The 25244-nt window shown below is 46.0% G+C and overlaps 1 protein-coding gene across 2 annotated transcripts in view; it reads left to right on the top strand.

Annotated features, from left to right (window-relative positions):
• The first annotated feature begins 411 nt into the window (after positions 1–411).
• PTPN1 (protein tyrosine phosphatase non-receptor type 1) overlaps positions 412–25244 on the top strand; it is an 87778-nt gene continuing 62945 nt past the window's right edge. Inside the window, exon 1 of one of the 2 annotated variants that reach the window (XM_040436060.1) lies at positions 412–547. In XM_040436060.1, the coding sequence (XP_040291994.1) occupies positions 485–547 (63 nt within the window). In that variant the 5' untranslated portion in view covers positions 412–484. Of the gene's footprint in view, positions 597–25244 lie in introns of both variants that reach the window. The other variant, XM_040436061.1, reaches the window with a different exon arrangement.

Below are 25244 nucleotides of genomic sequence, written 5' to 3'. Positions count from 1 at the left end.
TGAAGTAATTTTTCCTTAGTATATATACATATATGTGTGAGGTACATTCTCCTCAGTATATATACATATGTGTGAGGTACAGTCTCCTCAGTATATATACATATATGTGTGAGGTACAGTCTCCTCAGTATATATACATATGTCTCAGGTACTCTTTTCTCAGTATACGTATGTATATGAAGTAATTTTTCCTTAGTATATATACATGTTTGTGTAGAGGTGTTGCTTTACTACTACAGTACACAGACATCTCGTGGTCGCCACGGTTCCATAGACGGTTGAGCAGTTACCGGGCAGATCAGTCACCACAGCTCCCGTCAGGCCGCCGCCACATCCGGGTACGTAACTCCCCCCGCGCCCTGCTCAGATTGGTTGTGGCACGGGCGGAAGTGATGTTGTGGTGACCGGGGAGGTGGGAGTGCGCGCTTCCGGCTGCGTGCAGTGGTGTCAGGCGGCGGCCGGATCGGACCCATAGCGGCCAGAAATGGACATAGAGCGGGAGTTCCAGGAGGCGGACAGGAACAACAGCTGGAACTCCGTCTACCAGGTGAGGAGGCCTGGGGCCTGGCAGTCACATGACGTTCTCACTGCACTTGGTATGTTACACATTCCTCCACTGACAAGAAGGGGTTAATGACTGACAGCTGTCAATCACCCTGCAGCTAGATGATGCCCACGTCCAATCCCCACATGTCACACATCGGTACCCCCTGTAGTTATGTAGTATTCACACAGCACACACTGTACCGAAATCTCACCGACTGCAGGAACTGTAATAAGTGTTACACCATGACAGTGACCTGTGATAACAGTTATAATGTCACTGTTATTGCACTGTATTAATGGTACAATATCACACACTGGAAACGTAGTAACAGTGTAATAGGACGAAGTGGAAATGTACTGTGATGGTATAATGTTACACACTGGAGATGTATAGGTAGCATATCACACTGGAGGTGTACTGTAATAACTGCACACTGACTGTACTATAATAATGGTATAGTATCACACATGGACATTTATTGTAATGTAACACTGGAGATGTATTATAATAGTAATGTCACATACTGGAAATATACTGTAACAACCGTGTATAGTTACAGACTGAGTGTGCTGTAATAATGGTATAATATCACACCCTGGATATGTAATGATGGTATACTAACAAACTAGAAATGTAATGTAATATAACACTTATAGCGCCCTGTAATAATGGCGTAATGACACAAATATAAATTTAATGTAATCATGTTATTACATGACACATATTACCAATATATACTGCATTAAGTGTAATATTACTTGCTGACAGTGTACTGTAATAGTGGTATAATATCACACCCTGACAATTTACTGTAATAACGGTATAAGGTCACACATTGGGGTGCACGGTGGTATAATGAGAAACTGGAAATGTTCTGTAATAGCGTCTTACAACACGCTGGAAATGTACTGTAATGGTATCATATCATACACTGGTCTCATTACACCATAGTAACAGTATAGTTTTACATGGTCCTTATACCACATGTATATAACGCACTAAGATAATTCTATTACACACTGCTGTTATAACGTCATTTCAAGCCCACACTTAATGCAGCGTAATAACACACAGCATGCTGAGAACGTACTGACATAACCGTATTTATACTACACACTGATGTTCTGGGAAAATGTTACCGGTATATCACAGGCTGATGGGCTAGTTTAATAATGGTATTATATTACACTGTTATACTGTAATAACAATCTCTCGTACTTTTGGTGAACTGCAATGTTGATTATGTGCCATAATAACGCTGTTTTTATAACACACATCATTTTGTTATTACAGCATTCTCCATATTCGTGGTGTACTGTAAAAACTTTATCACATGCTGATAGTGTAATGTTATGTAAGGCACAGTTACTGTAATAACGTTCTCACACACTGCTACTGTTCTCCTTATTATACTGTAACAGTGTTTTTATGGCACACATTGTTATAGTATCCACTGATATAGCGGGAGTGTTATTATAGTAGCATTCAGTAGCGGGATCTGGTAGGTGGCAGATTATTAAATGTGCTTGATTAAGGCCCCATTCACACGTCCGCAATTTCTTTGCGGAACGGAATTGCGGACCCATTCATTTCTATGGGGCTGCACCATGTGCTGCCCGGATACGGAATTGCGGACTGGCACTTCCTGGTCCGCAGTTCCGTTCCCGAAAAAAATAGAACATGTCCTATTCTTGTCCGCAATTGCGGACAAGAATTAGCATATTCTATTAGTGCCGGCGATGTGCGGTCCGCAAAATGCGGAACGCACATTGCCGGTGTCCGTGTTTTGTGGATCCGCAAAACACGCTCCGGACGTGTGAATGGACCCTAACAGTGATAGTGCAGTTTTAAACCTCCAGTTGTAAGGAGAAATTATTGTATATTGCAACACCAAGAAGGAAAGGTTGTGAAGTCACATGATCCATAGTTAATGATATGCAAGTGCTAAAAAATTGAAACAAAAATAATCAAAGCATCTTGATTTGTTCAGTACAGAATATTAGTGTGACATACAGAAATACAGGCATTTGCACACCTACACCTGGCATGCTATTATTGAGGTTTTTAATGGTTGTCTGAGGAATGATATGCCACTCTGAATGCAGTTGGGCACGCTAATCATAAAGATCTGCTGCTGGCAGCTCCCTTTGCAATTGATGACAAATGACGACGTCCCAGATGTGATGGATGGGAAACAAGTTAGGAGACCCTGCAGGCCATGGTAGCATGTTTAGGCCGCAAAGGCTGCTCACAGTAGCACAATCAACATGCTGCCTGGCGTTGTCCTGCTGAAAATGGCTCCTAGGCTGGCACACTTTAGAGAAATGACCGTACCACTGGTTCCATGACCAAATCATTGTAACACTAGCTGTTAGTGTACCTGAAATCAAGACTGGAGGGGTCAGGCTACGCCTTAATCCTGGGAGTAGGGCAGGTGAGACGTTCCCTTGTGAAGGCCTCTTCAGGGTGTTGTGCGCAAGGTCTCCAGACCAGCTATCATTGCATCCGAGACAAAAATGGGACCATCGCTGAAGAGGACAGACCTCCATTCCAGCCCCCATTGCTGTTTTGTCAGCCTTTTGCTGTCTTGTCTGGCTCATAGTCTAGTGTTAGGCATTATGCCTTCTGGTGGTTTGTTTAGACAATGTTTGCTTCCCTAGGCCTAGGATGTGACGTCCAATTTCACTTGCAGCACAGAATGGATCACTAAGCGCCATTCTTCTAATCAGATGATCCATCGCAGAGGTTTTCCTCTGTGCACCTTCTTGCTGTCAGTGGGTCTTGCAAATTTAAACAGTGCTGACATCTCGGCCTAGGTACATAGCATTCTGCCATAGTGATAAACAAAGGTCTCTTAGTTCAAGGTTTCTGTCACTCTCGGTCTGTGACAAGTGGCGATAACTGGCGCGTCAAGAAACAGGAGGCATCGCACAGTCATCCCACATGACCTGATCTAAATATTGAGGTTTCATGTGCCTAAAAAACTTTGCTTTCGATCTGCTTTTTATGCCCCTCGCACATGATGCAGATTGGAGCTAGGTGCTTGAAAATTTGATCAGATTTGCATAACCTTACGGCTTGACCTTCTTGGTGTTGACTAGTGTATAATTGATCACTAGAGGTTACAGTCTCCTCATGATCAGTCCGAACAGTGATGTCTTGGTGGCATCATCCCGATGAATATCTGTGTGTAGACGTCGGTATAGTTAGGGATTTGGTTCTACATAAGGTCTTCACTACAGCACCTGGTATAATAATGCTATTGTCCCACACCGCCCTAAATATATAATAATGTTATGATGTCACACACTGTGAATTATATAATATTACGTTACACACTATCCAAAATTTTATTACGTCACACACTGTCTGAAATATATCATTATATTAAGTCACATGTTTAAATATATAATATTGTTACATCACACACTGTCCTTCATGTGTAATAATGTTATTATGAGTGTATAATAATGTTATGTCACACTCCATTCTCAGTGTCTAATCACGTTATTGCGTTATATACTGTACAATAATGTTGTGATGTCTCCCAGTCCTGAGAATGCTACTTTATTATGTCGCATACCGCCCTGAGTATATAATGGTGTTATTACGTTACATACCATCCTGTGCACATGGTATTTTGTCACACGTGCCATCCTAAGCTTATAATAATGTTACGTCACACACTGTCCTGAGTGTATGTTATTTGCTGGGCTGAGCGTATAATTGCCATATTACATCACACACTATTCCGAGTGTAGAATAATGTTACTACCTCACATCTCCGGAGCATATAATCATTCTTCCAACATGTTTCTGAGTGTTGATATTGTACATGTTTTTCTCATTGTCATTGTTATTTAGAGGGGTTTATGTTGTAACAGCTGACATCTTTGCTCTGTGTTTGTCTTTGGCCGTGTACTGGTGTAGACCGAATTTTCCTACAATCCAGTATATTACTGGGAGCGAGTGAGGTCAGTGGCGGTGTTGGTCCGTCGCCCAGTGTGGAGTCCGGTATTGTTTCTTGTGTTTTGTCATCAGATACTTTGTCATCTCCATTCATCATCTCCCCTGAAGGTCTGTGCACGTCGGGATCCCTTTGCCTCTTTTGTTGAGGCATCCGGCCGACTCTACCACACATCAAGTAATCTCAGGTGACCGGCTGGTTAACCCTTCACATGTTAGCAGCGACGTCGGCAGGTCACAGCCTATGCAAAATTCAGCAATAGGCAACAAGGACATGCACAAGTAGTAGTGTCACTGGGCACCCACAGTTTGGAGACCCCTCCTATAGGTTAGTGAGTTGTCAGTATGTCCCCTGCTCCTGACCAGGCTGCATTCACGTAAATGTATTTTATTTCGGTGTCCTCTCAGTTTTTCTTTTTTCCGGATTGGATGAGAACCCATTCATTTCAATGGGTCCACAAAAAATGCGGACAGCTCGCTGTGTGCTATCCGCATCTGTATGTCCATTCCGTAGCCCCGCAAAAAATATAGAGCATCTCCTATTCTTGTCCATTTTGCTGACAAGGATAGGCATTGTCACAATGCATCTGCAAAAAAAAAAAACGGATGCAACACAGATGTCACATGGACGTCATCCGTATTTTTTGTGAACTGCAAAATACATACGGTCGTGTGAATGTAGCCTAATATTGTGTTGTGCAGCCAGTATTTCACTAAGGCTTCATGTAGGGCTGCCACGAGTACTCGATTAAATCGAGTAATTCGACACAAGAAAATCGGATTAGTTTGTGTCATGGGACCACAGAGCGGGATTGAAGCGATTGCAGCCGTCACTCTCCATACCAGTATGACAATCCCTCAGGCAGCTGCTCCCAGCCAATCCCAGTGCTTCTCTCATATATACCTCATGTGAGAGCAGACATAACAGGCCCACTGATTGGTTAGTGGTAAGACAAATGCTGATTGGCTATAAATGGATTGGGGGCAGGGCTTAGCACAGCCAGTTAGTGTAGTGGTTTCAGGTTAGTGTGGCTTGCTGTACATTAGTGGGCCCTAGCTGCTGTCATGGGGTTGTCACTGTTACTGCCTGAGGTAGGTGATGCTTTGTGTTTGCATCATACAATAAGCTAATGTTAAAGAAGCAACCTGTGGTCTTAAGTGCACTACAAAGCCCAGCAAGCGCTCAGCTATTTATGCCACGCAGACACTGAACAGATATTGTATGGGGGGGGGGGGGGGTTGTTGACCCTTGCAGTATAATGTCACCATTTGGCCCGCCCCATGCAGTATAATGTCTCCTTGGCCTCGGCCACCCCATGCAGTATAATCCTCCCCATATAGTATAGTGTCACCTTGTCCCCAGCCGCCTCATACACTATGTCACTCTTGTGGCTCCATGCGGTATAATGTCATCTTGATGGCACTGGGGGAGTGGAGCTGAAGGCACTGGGGGGGGGGGGGGAGGGCTAATGGCACAGGGGGATAGTGGAGCTGATCGCACAGGGGGGAACGAAGGGTGTTGGGGACTGATGGCAGGGGGTCTGATGTGTTTTTATAAAAGAAAACAGTCTATTAATTCATTTTTTCTTATGAGAGTACTTGATTAATCGTAAAAATAATTGGTAGAATACTCTATTACTGAAATAATCGTTTACTGCAGCCCTAGCCTCATGCATACGAACATATTTTGTTTCCGTGTCCGTTCCGCTTTTGTTTTTTTTTCCGGATAGGATGTGTATCCATTCATTTCAATGGGTCCGTCTGGTGTCCACATCCATATGTCCGTTCCATAGCCCCTCAAAAAAGATAGAACTTGTCCGTTTTTCAGACACAGTTAGGCGTTGTTACAATGGATCCGCAAAAAAACAGATGCAATACAGATTCCCAATGGACGTTATCTTTTTTTTTTTTCGGATCCATGTTTCGCAGACCGCAAAACACGTACGTCATGTTAATGTAGCCTAAGGGGTAAAACTTTATGCAACCTTCACAAAAATTCCAACACCGTCACAGTTCTTGAAAGCCTACAGCTTTTACACCCCTAGGGAATCAATGAGGTCACATGACAGCTATTTCGCTGCACTGTCTCTAGTCCATACTGAGGGCAGGTCACATGACACTGAAGCCTCTTCAGTCTGACCCTTCAAGGGGTATTTAGAGGGCCGACTCGGTTTTGTTGTCGATGATATCTGCCCATTGTATAAGATCATGGAGTACACGCCTCAGATGTGTTATGTGTGTTGGACCATTTTTACATAGTTTTGCGCCTCTTGTTGGGTGGGCTTAGTTTTTACATCTCGGTTATTGACTATCTTTTCATTGATTTGCACTCGTCCTGCGCTTGCGCTGTGACATTGATTTTCTTTAATGGATTTTACTCAGCACGACTGTGACAGTGATTCCGGTCGGTTGAGGTACGGCCTCTTCCATTGAGGTCTCCTCTCAGTGCTACTTGGGATGTTCAGCTGAGATATGGCCCGGTCTATTAATGGCTGGTATTGACTGTGTGTCCCAGGTGGAGCTCTGCTGCTCCAGTACGGGAACATTGTCCGCAGCTGCTCATTATTTGTGTATTTGGCACATGGTATCTTATTTATGCAGTTTGGTTCTCCTAGGGTGATTAGCTGGTTTGTGCCAAGTTTATCAGTGGTTGAAGGTCCAGACCTCCTGTGAGAAGAGCTTTGGTGCCTATACTTCTATAACATCACTTTCTGCTCCAGAGTCCATATTAAGTATTTTCATGGGGTACAAAGGCGCAAGATTTCACCCTCTGATCACTCATAAGTAATACTTTAAAGCTACTCGCACATGATGCAGATTACGCATGTTTTTGGACAAATCTCACGTACAAGTTGCTTTTCTTTTGTGTGCGGAAAGTGACCTACTGTGTGGACTTTGAAATCCGTGGTATGTCAGTTTTTGAGCAATTTTTGGTGCTGATTTCACCCTTATCAATGGAAGGGTGAGATCTGCGGCAAAACTGCGCCAAATCCGCAAACAACACATGTGGATCTGGTGCAGAAACACACAGGAATACACAGAAATTTGTGTGCAGGTAGCATAAAAACTATTTCCTTCAGTCAGTTAATAGTTCAGGCTGTGTTCACATTTCCATTTTGGAGATCCGGCTGCCTGATCCGGTGCAAATGCCGGCTGTTGTCCCGCTGAAACCTGACATTTATGGCAGAAGGCAGCCGGATCACCGCCGGACCTTATTGCAGTCAATGGGGATCCGACTGTGAAATAGAGGATACGGCAGGCTGCTCTTTGCCAAAACAGCTTGCCAGATCTCCTAACGGAGATGGGAACGAAGCCTCATTCGGCTGTTTGAATATTATCTCTGTGATAACCAATAATGACTGTGATTATGGTGCCCATAAGGACCGCCACCCAGCTTTCCGCAGAGCCTGAATGACCTTTTCAATCTGTGCTGTACTGCACATTAGTTCAGGATTTTTATTTATGAACTAGGGGGCTCAGGATGAACATTTATTAGCTCCATCCAGTGCAGTGGAATTGTATATGGAATAGGGGAAGATCACAGAAGAAAGAACATATGATATAAAATGAAGCTTACATTTACTGGGGATTTTGATGTTTGGCAATCACATGACTATTTGACACGATGCACATGCCAATATCCTGCCACTGAGCATTGCACAGTTATGACTGTACCTTGAACATGACCAGGAGACTTCCCCTTCTACAGGGGATCCGTTGTTGCCATCCTCGTGTTGTCACACACCGGATACTGGTGATGACCCTTGACGCTGCTATTACGTAGTAATGTTGTAGTCAGTGGTGTTCCACATTGTCGACATTGCTGATGATGCAACGTTCCTCATGGTATCGTACAGGAAATTGGATCTCTATGATTGCACTGCTACATGATAAAGGGTGGGGGCATGAAAGCGGACACAGTGGCCATGCTTGCACACTATAGGAAAAGGCACCAACCTATGTGAGCTCCCCAGGGCCTCAGCCACCAGAGAGGCCGGCACTTTTTCGTATAGGGTACAAGCGTGGCCTCCGCTGATGCTCGTAACTGTGGAAATGAGCAGTGTATAATGTGATAGAAAAATTAATCCAGCCAGCAAAGGAGGCAATATGGATAATAACAATACATTAGTAAGTGCCTTGTATTAACTTTCTCTGTATAATAAATGCCATTTGCTGAAGTGACACAACCTCTTTAAAGGAGACAAAACTAATACAGGTCAAACTCGTGCAAAACTTCATTCATTTCAGTAATGCAACTTAAAATTAGAATTTTGTGAAAAGGTTGAATATTCTATTCTCAAAGTGTCACACTCTAGTCAGCTAATTAATCCATACCCTCTGAGCAAAGGGTACTGGAGATTGTGACTTTGGGGGTTTCATAGGCTATAAACCATAATCATCTAAATTATAACAAATAAACGCTTCAAATATCTCGCTTTGCATGTAATCAGTCTATCTCATATATTAGTTTCACCTTTAAGTTGTATTACTGAAATAAATGCACGATATTCTAATTTTTCGAGTTTCACCTGTATTAGCTTTACTATAATCTGTTTAAGGGGGTTGTCCAGGGTGAAACAATTTTGGCAATGGGCTCAGGGTGGGTTAAAAACTGAATGGATACTCTCCTCATTCACTCCCATCGCTGCCGTTCTGATGCTACATGGGTCTGCACTGCATCCAGTGATTGTCTGAGGGGGGGATATCCAAGCATTGGAAATGGAGGTAGAGAGCAACGTGAACTCTGGCAACGGAAGGGATCAGTGAGCCAGCTACCACAATTTATTTTTTTGCTGGAAAACCAAGGGTGCATTCACACAACCGTATGTATTTTGCAGTCCGCAAAACATGGATCTACAAAATACGGATAATATCCATGTAATTTTTGCATTCATATGTCTGTTCTGCAAAAGATAGAACATGCCCTAGTCTTGGCTGCAAATGCAAACCATGGACCCATTTGAAGTCAATGGGTCTGCAAAAAAAAAAAAGATGCTACGTGGACGTCATCTGTATTTTTGTGTGAATGTACCCTTATTTCGCTTTGAGCTGAAGACCTGAGTTATCTGAAGCCCATCATACACTATTATTGGCTTCCATGTGCTTCTGGGTCCGTTTGGTCGTGACGCAAACGATGGAGCACCATGCAGCCTGCACCTTGATGCGGTGTGTACACAGCTGCCGTATGATATGCGATCCACAAAACAGACACGGTCGGGTGTTTGGGGAGTCTCCCGATTTGATGTCAGGACAGATGATCGGGTGCTTTGAATTTTAACACCCGATTGCTTTGTTCTCCCAGGAGAAGAGCAGCCACCAGAGGTGTATGGCAGCGGTTTTCTCCTCTCTCTATTGAAAGCGTATACACACTCGGCCAGACCAAGTAATTGTGTATGGCAGGAGAGTCAGGGGAGAGTGCATGGATTCCTAATGATTGCTACAGTGTATGCTCAGCAACCAGACCTCATCTCAGGCTGCATTGTCAATGCATTTTTTTTTTTTTTGCAGTAACTTAGGGTAAGGGCTCATGCACACGACCGTATGCCCTCCAAGACATACGGTCCGAGAGCGTGCCATATGTCCTAGAGTGACATACAGTTGCAAGAAAAAGTATGTGAACCCTTTGGAATGATATGGATTTCTTTCTGCACAAATTGGTCATTAAATGTGATCTGATCTTCATCTAAGTCACAACAATAGACAATCACAGTCTGCTTAAACTAATCACACACAAAGAATTAAATGTTACCATGTTTTTATTGAACACACCATGTAAACATTCACAGTGCAGGTGGAAAAAGTATGTGAACCCTTGGATTTAATAACTGGTTGAACCTCCTTTGGCAGCAATAACTTCAACCAAACGTTTCCTGTAGTTGCAGATCAGACGTGCTCAACGGTCAGGAGTAATTCTTGACCATTCCTCTTTACAGAACTGTTTAAGTTCAGCAATATTCTTGGGATGTCTGGTGTGAATCGCTTTCTTGAGGTCATGCCACAGCATCTCAATCGGGTTGAGGTCAGGACTCTGACTAGGCCACTCCAGAAGGCGTATTTTCTTCTGTTTAAGGCCTCCTGCACACGACCGTTGTGTGCACCCGTGGCCGTTGTGCCGTTTTCCGTTTTTTTTCGCGGACCCATTGACTTTCAATGGCTCCGTGGAAAAATCGGAAAATGCACCGTTTTGCAGCCGCATCCGTGATCCGTGTTTTCCTGGCCGTGAAAAAAATATGACCTGTCCTATTTTTTTCACGGCCAACGGTTCACGGACTCATTCAAGTCAATGGGTCCGTGAAAGAACACGGATGCACACAAGATTGGCATCCGTGTCCGTAGGCTACTTTGATACAGACGGATCCGAAGATCCGTCTGCATAAAAGCTTTTTCATAGCTGAGTTTTCACTTCGTGAAAACTCAGAACCGACAGTATATTCTAACACAGAGGCGTTCCCATGGTCATGGGGACGCTTCAGGTTAGAATATACTAAAAGAACTGTGTACATGACTGCCCCCTGCTGCCTGGCAGGTGCTGCCAGGCAGCAGGGGGCAGCCCCCCCCCCCCCTGTAGTTTATACATTGGTGGCCAGTGTGGCCGGCCCCCCCCCCCTCCCTCCCTTGTAGTTAACTCATTGGTGGCCAGTGCGGCAGGCCCCCCCCTCCCCTGTAGTTAACTCATTGGTGGCCAGTGGGCCCCCCCCCTCCCCTGTAGTTAACTCATTGGTGGCCAGTGGGTCCCCCCCTCCCCTGTAGTTAACTCATTGGTGGCCAGTGGGTCCCCCCCACCCCTGTAGTTAACTCATTGGTGGCCAGTGGGTCCCCCCCACCCCTGTAGTTAACTCATTGGTGGCCAGTGGGCCCCCCCTCCCCTGTAGTTAACTCGTTGGTGGCCAGTGGGCCTTCTCCCCTCCCTCCCCCTCCTAATTAAAATCTCCCCCTATCATTGGTGGCAGCGGAGTGTACCGATCGGAGTCCCAGTTTAATCGCTGGGGCTCCAATCGGTAACCATGGCAACCAGGACGCTACTGCAGTCCCGGTTGCCATGGTTACTTAGCAATTTGTAGAACCATTATACTTACCTGCGAGCTGCGATCTCTGCGTCCGGCCGGGAGCTCCTCCTACTGGTAAGTGACAGGTCCGGCGGGAGCTCCTCCTACTGGTAAGTGTCAGGTCATGTCACTTACCGGTAGGAGGAGCTCCCGGCCGGACCTGTCACTTACCAGTAGGAGGAGCTCCCGGCCGGACGCAAACATCGCAGCTCGCAGGTAAGTATAATGGTTCTACAAATTACTAAGTAACCATGGCAACCGGGACTGCAGTAGCGTCCTGGTTGCCATGGTTACCGATCGGAGCCCCAGCGATTAAACTGGGACTCCGATCGGTACACTCCGCTGCCACCAATGATAGGGGGGAGATTTTAATTAGGAGGGGGAGGGAGGGGAGAAGGCCCACTGGCCACCAACGAGTTAACTACAGGGGAGGGGGGGCCCATTGGCCACCAATGAGTTAACTACAGGGGAGGGGGGGGGCTGGCCACCAATGAGTTAACTACAGGGGAGGGGGGCCGGCCGCACTGGCCACCAAAGAGTTAACTACAGGGGAGGGGGGGCCCACTGGCCACCAATGAGTTAACTACAGGGGAGGGGGGGGGGCTGGCCACCAATGAGTTAACTACAGGGGAGGGGGGGGCGGCCACACTGGCCACCAATGTGTTAACTACAGGGGGGGGGGCTGCTGCCTGGCAGCACCTGCCAGGCAGCAGGGGGCAGTCATGTACACAGTTCTTTTAGTATATTCTAACCTGAAGCGTCCCCATCACCATGGAAACGCCTCTGTTAGAATATACCGTCGGATTTGAGTTTCACGATGTAACTCAAATCCGACGGTATATTCTAACATAGAGGCGTTCCCATGGTGATGGGGAAGCTTCAAGTTAAAATATACCATCGGATTGGAGAAAACTCCGATCCGATGGTATATTAACTCCTGACTTTACATTGAAAGTCAGTGGGGGACGGATCCGTTTGAAATTGCACCATATTGTGTCAACGTCAAACGGATCCGTCCCCATTGACTTGCATTGTAATTCAGGACGGATCCGTTTGGCTCCGCACGGCCAGGCGGACACCAAAACGACTTTTTTTTCATGTCCGTGGATCCTCCAAAAATCAAGGAAGACCCACGGACGAAAAAATGGTCACGGATCACGGCAAAACGGAACCCGTTTTTGCGGACCGCAAAAAAATACGATCGTGTGCATGAGGCCTAAGCCATTCTGTTGTTGATTTACTTCTATGCTTTGGGTCGTTGTCCTGTTGCAACACCCATCTTCTGTTGAGCTTCAGCTGGTGGACAGATGGCCTTAACTTCTCCTGCAAAATGTATTGATAAACTTGGGAATAAATTTTTCCTTCGATGATGGCAATCCGTCCAGGCCCTGACGCAGCAAAGCAGCCCCAAACCATGATGCCCCCACCACCATACTTCACAATTGGAATGAGGTTTTGATGTTGGTGTGCTGTGCCTCTTTTTCCGTCACACATAGTGCTGTGTGTTTCTTCCAACTCAACTTTGGTTTCATGTGTCCACAGAATATTTTGCCAGTACTGCTGTGGATCCAGGTGTTCTTGTGCAAACTGTAAATGTGCAGCAATGTTTTTTTTGGACAGCAGTGGCTTCCTCTGTGGTATCCTCCCATGAAATCCATTCTTGTTTAGTGTTTTACGTGTCGTATATTCGCTAACAGGGATGTTAGCATATGCCAGAGACTTTTGTAAGTCTTTAGCTGACACACTAGGATTCTTCTTCACCTCATTGAGCAGTCTGCGCTGTGCTTTTGCAGTCATCTTTACAGGACGGCCACTCCTAGGGAGAGTAGCAGCAGTGCTGGAATTTCTCCATTTATAGACAATTTGTCTTAGCGTGGACTGATGAACAGCAAGGCTTTTCGAGATACTTTTATAACCCTTTCCAGCTTTATGCAAGTCAACAATTCTTAATCGTAGGTCTTCTGAGAGCTCTTTTGTGTGAGGCATCATTCACATCAGGCAATGCTTCTTGTGAAAAGCAAACCCAGAACTGGTGTGTGTTTTTTATAGGGCAGGGCAACTGTAACCAACACCTCCAATCTCATCTCATTGATTGGACTCCAGTTGGCTGACACCTCACTCCAATTAGCTCTTGGAGATGTCATTAGTCTAGGGGTTCACATACTTTTTCCACATGCACTGTGAATGTTTACATGGTGTGTTCAATAAAAACATGGTAACATTTAATTCTTTGTGTTTTTTAGTTTAAGCAGACTGTGATTGTCTATTGTTGTGACTTAGATGAAGATCAGATCACAATTTATGACCAATTTGTGCAGAAATCCATATTATTCCAAAGGGTTCACATACTTCTTCTTGCAACTGTATATGGAGCGCACAGCATCATATGTTACTATGATACTGTGCGCATCGGGCCGCCCGCGAGGTTATTGTCCTGCACTCATAAGATCTTATGAGTCGTGTGCATGAGCCCTAACAGTCATCCCACAACAGCACGGGTCGCACACTGTAAAGGGGGAATATTAATTACCAATATTTATGTAAATATCAATAATCATAAATAAGGAGTCCTCTACCGATGACTCCGCCTATTTATACCTTTTATTAAAGATAACACTTTCACTATGCCTTACGCTAATCACTAAACTAGCTGCAAGCGCCTAACTGAGCTAGCCCACCCACCTGGACTAAAAACTATCCCTATGAACGAAGGGTTTACGGTGGCGCTGCAAGGGTAAATGCAGGCCACAGACACGGTTGCAGAGGTTAACACAGAATAGTGAGCAGATGCTCCTATAGGGTTAGGGTAGGGTGTTGGTGAAGGGTAGTGGTACAGCAGGCAGGGGAATAGTAGGGGTTAATGGTAGGAACAGGGGTACAGGTGGAACAGGAGTAGGGGTATATAAGGGTTAAGATAGGACAGGGGATTTTGGTGGTTCAGGGGGGATGTGGGATAGAATATGGGCAGGTAGTGGGTAGAGGTAGGGGTGATCGTTGATGGGATAGTGGTATGGAGAATAGGATAAAATAAGGGTTAATCGTTGGTGGGATAGTGGTCTGGGGAATAGGATCGTTAGTGGGATAGTGGTACTCAGCCCTCCAGGTATGCTCGTTGTCCAGGGGGGATCCTCTTCAGGGGGGCGGCTCGGCTCTTCCTTCTCCCACTGCAGGGGCCGCCGGATATTTATGTCCGGCGGCCCGCACCGCCCACACGGTGGCGCGCGGACGCACGCCACCATCAGGGACACGTGGCCCAGCCCGCGCGTCCCAGCACGAGCGTGTCGGGGCTGCGCCACTTCCTGACCGGCGGTAGAAGCCTTTGATCTCCCGCCTGTAACACTTTGCATTCCAGGCAGTGCGATACGAATCGCGCTGCCGGAATGCACATAATAGAAGGAGGGGAGGTTTCTCCCTTCCTTCTATCATGCATAATTATCTCCAGCAGCGCTAGAGATAATTACTACAAAGGACCCCGATTCTATTGAATCAGAGTTCTTTGAAGCATGCAGGTTGACCGGACTCTTGTCCGGTTATTCTGATGCAATTAACCAGATGGCATCAGTGTGAATGCTTGGGGCACATTCACACTGATACCTCTGGTTTCAGGTCAATCAGGGGATATCATAAGGGGACTCTAATTTATAAGGGGGCACATGTATTCCCCACAGGGGCCACAATGAGCCCCTGTGGAATCTTAAGGACAGATGTGTGCAGATGTTGGGCACATCTGCACACATCATCCTATAATGTGCCTATCTATGAATGCGTATATAATATATATATGTGTGTGTGTGTCTCAACCCTTCCTCAACACCCACCAAAGGAATAATCATTGCAGCGTCCACCATCTGTCATAGCGGAATTCTTAGATAACCCCAACTTGAAACACAAGTTTGCTCATCCCTATAAAGCAGCAGCAAAAATCTCTTCACTGTCCTTATTGTTGGATGCATTGTGCTACTGCAGGTGAAATACATTATTCACAGACAGCAAGCGGAGCTCTTGAAAAGTTGTAGTTTTATCATATGATGAAGCTTTATTTATATAAAAGCAGAAAACGTTTACTGTAGATTACAGAAGAGGAATTCCATCTGATAATAATTATCTGATATACCATAGCTGCATGTCACGTGGTATCATGCGTGACCGGCCTGTGAGACAATGGGGGAGATTTATCAAAATTGTTGCAAAGGAAAATTGGCTTAGTTGCCCATAGCAACAAATCGGATTGATCCTTTCAATTTCCAAAGGAGCTTTGAAAAATAAAAAGGTAGAATCTGATTGGCTACTATGGGCAGCTAAGCCAGTTTTCTTTTGCACCAGTTTTGATAAATCCCCCCTCATTGTCCCCATGGCGTTGGCTTTGGGCTTGCGTTGTCTTGGACTGAGGTCAGGAGCCTCTAATATGGGAATGAAACAGCCTGTGCATGCACCGATGTGAGATGATTGTCAGATCCCATAATTACCACACATAGATTCCTTGTAAGATTTCTTGCGGATTCGTTGTAAAGCTACTTTCACACTAGCGTTTTCAATTCCGCTTTTGAGATCCATCATAGGATCTCAATAGCGGAAGAAAATGCTTTCGTTTTGTCCCCATTCATTGTCAATGGGGACAAAACTGAACTGAACGAAATGGAATGCACTAAAATGCATTCCGTTCTGTTTGGTTGCGTCCCCATCGCGGACAGAATAATGCTGCAAGCAGCGTTTTTCTGTCCGCAATGTGGTATCTCCGTCTTTTTTTTATTTCTGAATGGTATTTATACCTATGTGTCAGTAGAACACAGCAATAGGTCCGCCACTAATATACAGAGCAGAAGGTCTATTAGGCTGGGTTCACACGCGCTGTAAAATGCTCAACACATGAAAACCAATGCTTCCCTATGGCCCTGGTTCTCACTTGAGCGTTTTACAGCGCTGAAAAACGCGCTGTAAAACGCCCTACGCTCAAACAAGTACTTGAGCTTCTTTGGGGCGTTTTGACGCGCGTTTGTGGCCATAGGACATTGCAGTCAATCACACAAACGCGCGTCAAACGCGCGTTTACTATTGCAAAAAACGCGCGTTAAACGCGCATATCAAAGACGCTCAGGTCTGAACCCAGCCTTAGGTGATCACTTACAGATGGTGAATGGGACCTAGTTTGGGATGCTGAAGGCGTGTACACGCTGATCGGTTTGTAGGGACATGCCCTTCTGTTCTGCATCGAGCTTAATAACCTTTAAAGGTGAGTGCAGCGCCTCATTCCCTGGGTTTGGCCTCTTTTGAAGTCTTGCAGTTGGTGTGGAGCGGCGTATGTCGGCTTTTATTATGACTCCTCTGTGCTGGTAATTGAGTCTGAACTTTCAGGAGGCACAGATGTGGGGTCATCAGGATGCTGAGACATTGCCGCCTGTCATCACCTGTAGCTCTGTGCCAGTAATGCTGGTGATGGCACTTCCCATGTGTCACCTCTCCTGCTTCCTCTACACGCAGGGGGCGTCTTGTAGTAGATATTGTGCCGCCATGATCGCTTATTATAAACCTAGATCTAAAGTGTAATCTATATACAATAAGAAGCTCCACTATATCCATTGCTTTAAAGGGAACCTGTCACCTCCTAAAAACATCCCAAGCTGGCAGCAGTACCTGAGAGTAGCCAGCAGCAGGTTTGTAACGATCCTTTTCTTCCTGCAGGTAGTTCAGCAGAAGCTGTAAAAACGATCTTTAATCCCCTGCCGGCGCACTTCTCTAGTCAGGCTTGGTCACGGTAACCACGCCCCCTTCCCTGCCCCTTCGCTGTGACTCACAGCCGGCAGTTCGGCCAGCCGAACTGTCTTGCATAAGCGCTGTCAATCACAGCGAAGGGGCAGGGAAGGGGGCGTGGTTACCGTGACCAAGCCTGACTAGAGAAGTGCGCCGGCAGGGGATTAAAGATCGTTTTTACAGCTTCTGCTGAACTACCTGCAGGAAGAAAAGGATCGTTACAAACCTGCTGCTGGCTACTCTCAGGTACTGCTGCCAGCTTGGGATGTTTTTTAGGAGGTGACAGGTTGACAGGTTCCCTTTAAAGTGCGCTTGTATAGATTTAACGTGTGCACCTCAGCTGTGCGGGTCACTGTACTTTGTGAATCTGCATTACTCCCTTCTTGCTGATGGTTTCACAAGTGTGTAATGTTATTGACACCTGTATGATCGTCTCATACCCACATCTGAGAATCTAATCTGCCTTGTGTTATATCCCTGAGCCGTACCCCAGAAATCCCCCTACCTCATGTAATGCTCCTGAACTATATACCAAAATCCTCTCTGCCACATGTAAACATCCCCGACCAACATCCCAGAATCCCTCTGCCTCATGTAATGTCCCTGACCAAAAACCCAGAATCCTCTCTGCCCGATGTAACGTGCTTGACAAGCATCCCAGAATCATCTCTGCTCCATGTATCATCCCTGACGCACATCTTAGAATCCTCTGTACCTCATGTATCGTTCTTAGCCCATACCCCACAATCCTCTCTGCTTGTGTCAGTGTTTTACACCCTGCATGAGGTTATTTGTGCACAGACGCTCCCTAAAAAATCTTTTATCCTCCATGAATCATTGTGAGGGGCCTGTGTCAGAACCTGCTCATACATCAACGCTCCTCACACACAGCAAGTCCAGACCCATCAGAGCAGTCCCTATCCTGAGGGCAATCTCCTATCGACAAGACCAGTGTGTGTATGTATATTATTTATATATTATATATATATATATATATATATCTGTCCAAAGATCCCACACTACTTTCTATCCTGAATGGTATTGAAAATCTTTTTGGAATTCCCATCCTGTTCCCTCTCATCTCGCCTTCTCTCTCTGTGTCAGGTTTAACTGTAGGTTTGCATTTAGTTTATGAACCCGGAGGTTCTGGGTGCACAGAGCTATTGTTCCTTCCCAGAGGGGGTTATGGATCGTGTGTAATAGCCATGACCATCTTACTTGAAGACATGGGTAGTTGTTACCTTCAAGCAGTGGGTTGTCCTGGGATATTGTGGAATGATTACATTATGATCTGTTCTGTTATCACCCAAATATGAGAGTAATTCATCTTGAGGCCATTTATTCTCTCTCAGGTGATCTAAATTTAAAGGGATTGTGTCACTTCAGCAAGTGGTATTTGTCATGTAGAGAAAGTTAATACAAGGCACTTACTCATGTATTGTTACTATTAGGGATGAGCGAATCGACTTCGGATGAAACATCCAAAGTCTATTCGCATAAAACTGTTAGAATACTGTACGGTGCAGGAGCGCCGTACAGCATTAGAATGTATTGGCTCCGATGAGTCAAAGTTATTACTTCGCGAAGTCTTGATAACTTCAAAATTTCATTTCTACAGTAAAAAACCTTTCACCGAACTCTGGTTCGGTTCCAAGGTACCACTTTGTACTGATCCAGAGTTCGGTAAAGGGTTTTTTACAGTAGAAATAATTTTTTTTTTAATAGAATTGGCTGGTCACACCTATGGTTATTCGCAGATAGATCTATAAGTAAATAATGGATGAGTGTAAGGGCTGTATTACATCGATAGATTTTCTGGCCAATTACACACACACATCTTTTGTTCTACACACTATTGGTCTGATTGGACAGAAATTGGTCAGATGATCTGTTGGTGTAATACACCCCTAATGTAGTGAGTGTTGGTGGGTAGCTATGAGTGTAGATGTTATTTTAGTTATAGTATGGTGCACTGAAGATTCCTCTTGGTATACTTTGAGGCAGTAAGACTTACTTAAAGGGGTTCTCCCACTAAAAATATTCTACAGTTTTCAAACCAGCACCTGGATCTGAATACTTTTGTAACATGTTATTAAAAATGTAGCATAGCCACTGAGTTATTCAATAAAATGTATCTGTATAGTGCCACCTACTGTTTGTATTTTTTATTTTCCTTATTTCTTTGTCTGGCTCAGTGAGAAGGCCGCACATGCTCAGTTTCATGCCTCCTGAGCTGTGATAGGGAGACCATGGACACGCCTCCTGAGCTCCAGCAGAAGAGACACTCCCCTTGAGCTTTCAGCTTGATATAAATCTAGCAGAGAAAAGAATGTGGAGATCTCTGGATCTATGTGAGGTACAGGGCTGGGTCTAGCTTTGTTAGGCTACTTTCATACTAGCGCTTTGGCTTTCCGTTTGTGAGATCAGTCATGGGCTCTCACAAGCGGTCCCAAACGGATCAGTTTTTCCCTAATGCATTCTGAATGGAAAAGGATCCGCTCCGAATGCATCAGTTTGCCTCTGATCAGTCTCCATTCCGCTCTGGAGGCGGACACCAAAACGCTGCCTTCAGCGTTTTTCTGTCCGTCCTGGGATGCGGAGCTAGGGTTGGGCAATAAACCGGTATTAACGACAAACTTCCTGTTTGACACTGCTGCGGCCGATCGCTGGTTGCAGCAGTGACCCACTCCACTTGCATCACGTGACCACTGGCAGATCCGTGGTTTTTGCAGACCACAAAATGGATACAGCCATGTGTATGAGGCCTTATAGGGAGAGCTAATGCAGAAGCTGCTGATGTGCCCAGTTCTTACATAAAAGGGTTATTTCCATGGTCCTGGGATGAAGAGATTCTTTCCTCCATCCCAGTACCAGCTCCTTACCCCCTGGCAGCGCAGTCATCCTCCGGTGGCAGAAGCTTGTCCTTCCCTTCTGTTTTCCCTTGGGTTAATATTTGACTTGAGCACATTTGAATTTCTGCAAAACCCATCGAGTTTGACCGTGTGAAGCGGCTAGATCCGGAAATTAGGGGAAGAGGTTGCACATCTGCTGTGTGTGGGAGAGAGGATGTTCTGCCGCACACTTCAGAGAAGTCTCTGACCTTTGCTGGCACAAAGGTCACCAGTAAAGTTGGAAGGAAGCTGCCAGGTACTTGCACTTTCACTGCAGAGAGGCTGGTAGTGGAGTTTGTGAGTGAAAACGAGATCACCGGTCATCTGCAAATGTGCAGCAGTCACTGGACCTGTAGCTACAAGAGTTCGTAGTCCTTAGGGGATACTCAGTAAAGTTATGTGAACATTGCAAAGAATAACAGATAAACATTTAAAGGGGACCCGTCGGTTGGCTTACACCCCCTAAACCACCACCCCTGTGTTTTGTGCCCTTTAATGGATTTAGCATCATGTCTAATATTGCATTGTATAAAAACAGGCAAAATCATCTCCGTGCTGTATGCATATTGCCTGCTACTTGTAATGTGGTGTCATACTGGGAAGTAGCCATGACTAGTGGGCAAGCGCAGTGCACTTCTCTTGGCCTCACCTGTGCATTCGCTGAATCTCCATCTCTCAGCCTTGCGATACCTGGCACATGCGCAGTGTGCAGATGAAGCCAAGACGAGTACATCTCGCTTCACTGCTCATGCCTAGGAGATACAGCTTCATCCTGGACTGTGTGACTTTATGGCACCACCCAGATGACTTGACGCATGTACTTTGCATATGGCACATGGATGATTCCAACATATTATTTTTTTTGCTTGTGATATCATACAGCTGATGTAAAAGCATGATGCTAAAGCTATAAAAGAGTACAGCAACATAGTCAAGGTGGTGGATTAGGGGGTGTGCACCTACTGAGAGGTTCCCTCCTGTTACCACAGCGGATAAGTATGCAGAGTATTGGGTTCAACTATAGCAATCTCGTCATGTAGTGAATTGAGCATTGATCACAAAGAAGTATCATCATGGGCTCCCATTTTCATGATCGGGGGGGGTCCCAGCGATGAGATTCCACATATAAATACATATAATTATACTGTATATTGCATGCAGCCTGCAATACACCGCATATTGCACGCAGCCTGCAATACACGGTATATATTGCACGCAGCCTGCGATACACGGTATATATTGCACGCAGCCTGCGATACACGGTATATATTGCACGCAGCCTGCGATACACGGTATATATTGCACGCAGCCTGCGATACACGGTATATATTGCACGCAGCCTGCGATACACGGTATATATTGCACGCAGCCTGCGATACACGGTATATATTGCACGCAGCCTGCGATACACGGTATATATTGCACGCAGCCTGCGATACACGGTATATATTGCACGCAGCCTGCGATACACGGTATATATTGCACGCAGCCTGCGATACGCGGTATATATTGCACGCAGCCTGCGATACGCGGTATATATTGCACGCAGCCTGCGATACGCGGTATATATTGCACGCAGCCTGCGATACGCGGTATATATTGCACGCAGCCTGCGATACGCGGTATATATTGCACGCAGCCTGCGATACGCGGTATATATTGCACGCAGCCTGCGATACGCGGTATATATTGCACGCAGCCTGCGATACGCGGTATATATTGCACGCAGCCTGCGATACACGGTATATATTGCACGCAGCCTGCGATACACGGTATATATTGCACGCAGCCTGCGATACACGGTATATATTGCACGCAGCCTGCGATACACGGTATATATTGCACGCAGCCTGCGATACACGGTATATATTGCACGCAGCCTGCGATACACGGTATATATTGCACGCAGCCGGCGATACACCGTATATATTGCACGCAGCCGGCGATACACCGTATATATTGCACGCAGCCGGCGATACACCGTATATATTGCATGCAGCCGGCGATACACCGTATATATTACGCGCGGCGTACCCCCAGCACAACACCTACCCGCCCATCCCGCACCAGTCCTGGGAACACACAGCTACAGCAGCAGGACACAGGCGATGCTGTCACACGGCCAACTAGGGGTTAACCACGACCGGTCAAGGTCACATGACTAATACACGCCCCCTTTCACAGTCAGTGTCACGGCCTCTTAAAGAGGCCAGACTCGGCTCGTGCTGATGATACTGCAGCACATCTAGAGGAGCCCCGCACCGGCGATCATTGCTGCAGAGCGGCTACTGATGTGAACGATCCGGTCTCCCATGATTAAACTGCAGTGTTGCAGCGGTGGGTCTAGTAGTCGTAAATGGCAACAAGACTAAAAAGTCCTGTCGCCATTTGTAAATTCTAAGTCGCATTGGTGACCATTTTGGTCCCCATCTGGAGCACTGTGCAGGTTGTTTATTGGCCAACCCCTCTAACGAACCCGTTGATGATGTTATTATTGTATTGGCTACAGACTTTGTGGTCAGACTGCTGCCCACCAGCCTTGCCCTGACACTAGGGCTGCTGTAAACTATTATTTCAGTAATCAAGTATTCTATTGATTATTTTTTATGATTAATCGAGTAATCTAATAAGAAAAAGTGAATTAATAGACTGTTTTCCTTTATAAAAACTCATCAGACCCCCTGCCATCAGTCCCCAACACCCTTCGTTCCCCCTGTGTGATCAGCCCAAGTGCTACAGTTCCGCCCAGTACCATCGGCTCCACTATCCCCCAGTGCCATCAGCTCCGTTCTCCAGTGCCTTCAGCTGTCCCCCACCCCAGTGCCTCCAGCTGCACTGCCCCAGTGCCATCAGATCAGCCCGGCCATGTCCCCCCAGTGCCATCAGATCAGCCCGGCCATGTCCCCCCAGTGCCATCAGATCAGCCCGGCCATGTCCCCCCAGTGCCATCAGATCAGCCCGGCCATGTCCCCCCAGTGCCATCAGATCAGCCCGGCCATGTCCCCCCAGTGCCATCAGATCAGCCCGGCCATGCCATCCATTGCCAGCTGTCCCCCTTCAGTGCCATGTCCCCAGCGCCAGTGAAATAAAATACCTTTCCTGTAGGGGCGCCGCTCCACAGCTCCTTCCTCTTCTCCGCACACTGCACTGGATCCTGACGTAACACAGCGTCGGGTCATAGTGCGCTCTTACGTGCACTTTGACCTAACGATGTGTCAGGATCCAGTGCAGCGCGGTACGGGCCGGCGGGTGACCGCGGAGTGGTAAGTAATAGCAAGCGCTTCACTCCCGCTCCAATGTCACATGACACAAATGAATCCTCGATGCAAAAAATTTGCATCAATTATTTTTGTGTGTCGAATTACTCGATTCAATCAAGTATTGTTTTAGCCCTACATGACACATCTTATTCCACCCTCAAATAATAAAATCCCATAAGATCCAAGAACATAAGACCGGCTGTGATGTACTGTTCATGCCACTGTGACTGCTGAGACATGTGATTAGCTGCAGTGGTCACAGGACCAAGTTGCTTCCTAGTCCTGTGGGGACTGGAAGTGGCTGTGAATGGAGCAGCAATGGGACTGTGGACAGGGGAGTGCTTTTTAATATTCAGAGGACAGCGGAGGACCCCAGGGATTCTCGGCCCTAAGACCGGACAATACCTATAAAGCCTAACATTGTGGCTGCCTGTAGCAGCCACTAGAGGGAACTAGGGAGCTTACTGCATACCGTGTCATTACTGAGTGCAGTGTAAGGCCGAATGTAACGAGTGTATTACTGTAGTGCAGGGGCGGCATGAAGCCAATGGCGTCGGAGCAACCAATGACGCCGTGCGCTCCTGCTGTCAGCAGGATGCCAGGCCGGGATACCACGGACTGCTCGCGGCCGTGCATTCGGCCTAAAATAGTATATAGTAGGCTCCTATGCTAGAGACGACTGCAAGTTGTCAGACCATAGAGCACGCCGTTTTCTGGCTTTTAGGGAAAACGGGTGTGGCTTAAGATGCACTAAACATTTTCATGCTAAATTTTGGAGCAGAGTAAGCCAGCCGACAGGACAAAAGTATGTAAATCAGCATGAGCCACTGTGGTAAATTTGGAGCATCTTTACCCTGCCTGGTTTACATTGTCTACGTCTTAGGCTTCATGCACACACATGCATGAAGACGTGGATGTGTTTGTGCTGTAGCTTACATGTTTAGTGTAAATGGGCCCTAGTTGCCATAGTATTGGGCCTCTGTACATTCCCATCATCTAACTACAAGGCACAATGTAAGGCCTAATTCAGACCGGTGCTCTGATTTCCATCCACAAAACGCTTACATATTTTCATGTCCGTATGGCATCCTTTTTTCCAAATCAATTTTTTCAATAAACAAGTCTCCTTTGGAAAATGACAATAATGGTGCATGCTGCAATTTCCTTTGCATGGACTCACCGTGCTGATTAACTGAAGTGTGAATGGTAGCATTTACTTTATGGGTCTGTGTGCTATGCAGGTACAGTCTAGATAGCAAACAGATGGAAATTCCCATTGTCTGAATTGGGTTTAAAGGGTTTCCGTCAGCAGATTTGTACCTATGAAACTGGCTGACCTGTTACATGTGCGCTTGGCATCTGATGGCATCTGTGTTGGTCCCTTGTACACATGTGCCCGCATTGCTGAGAAAAATGATATTTTAATGTATGCAAAGAGTGAAAATAAAAGAGTCCAATTGCCCCCCGAAACAATGCCAGAACAGGTCAGAAGCACAGAGGTTAAGAAATGATAAGCTCAGAGTCCTGTCTACAAATGCTCGCAGTTTAGGTAAAAAAATCAATGAACTTGGGTCAATAATGGCATCTGAGAATGTAGATTTAGTGGCTGTTACGGAGACATGGTTTAATGAAAGAAATGACTGGGACATAACCATACCAGGGTACTCTTTATACAGAAGAGACAGAGAAGGCAAGAAAGGAGGAGGAGTGGCCCTGTATGTGAAAGATAGCATTAAATCTAACCTAATACAAGTTGGTGAGGCCAACATAGAGTCAGTTTGGGTTA

The sequence above is a fragment of the Bufo bufo genome, chromosome 6 (assembly GCF_905171765.1).
Source record: "Bufo bufo chromosome 6, aBufBuf1.1, whole genome shotgun sequence".
Taxonomy (NCBI): domain Eukaryota; kingdom Metazoa; phylum Chordata; class Amphibia; order Anura; family Bufonidae; genus Bufo; species Bufo bufo.
The sequence above is the reverse complement of the archived record's forward strand: the minus strand, read 5'-3'. Positions and strand labels throughout refer to the sequence as shown.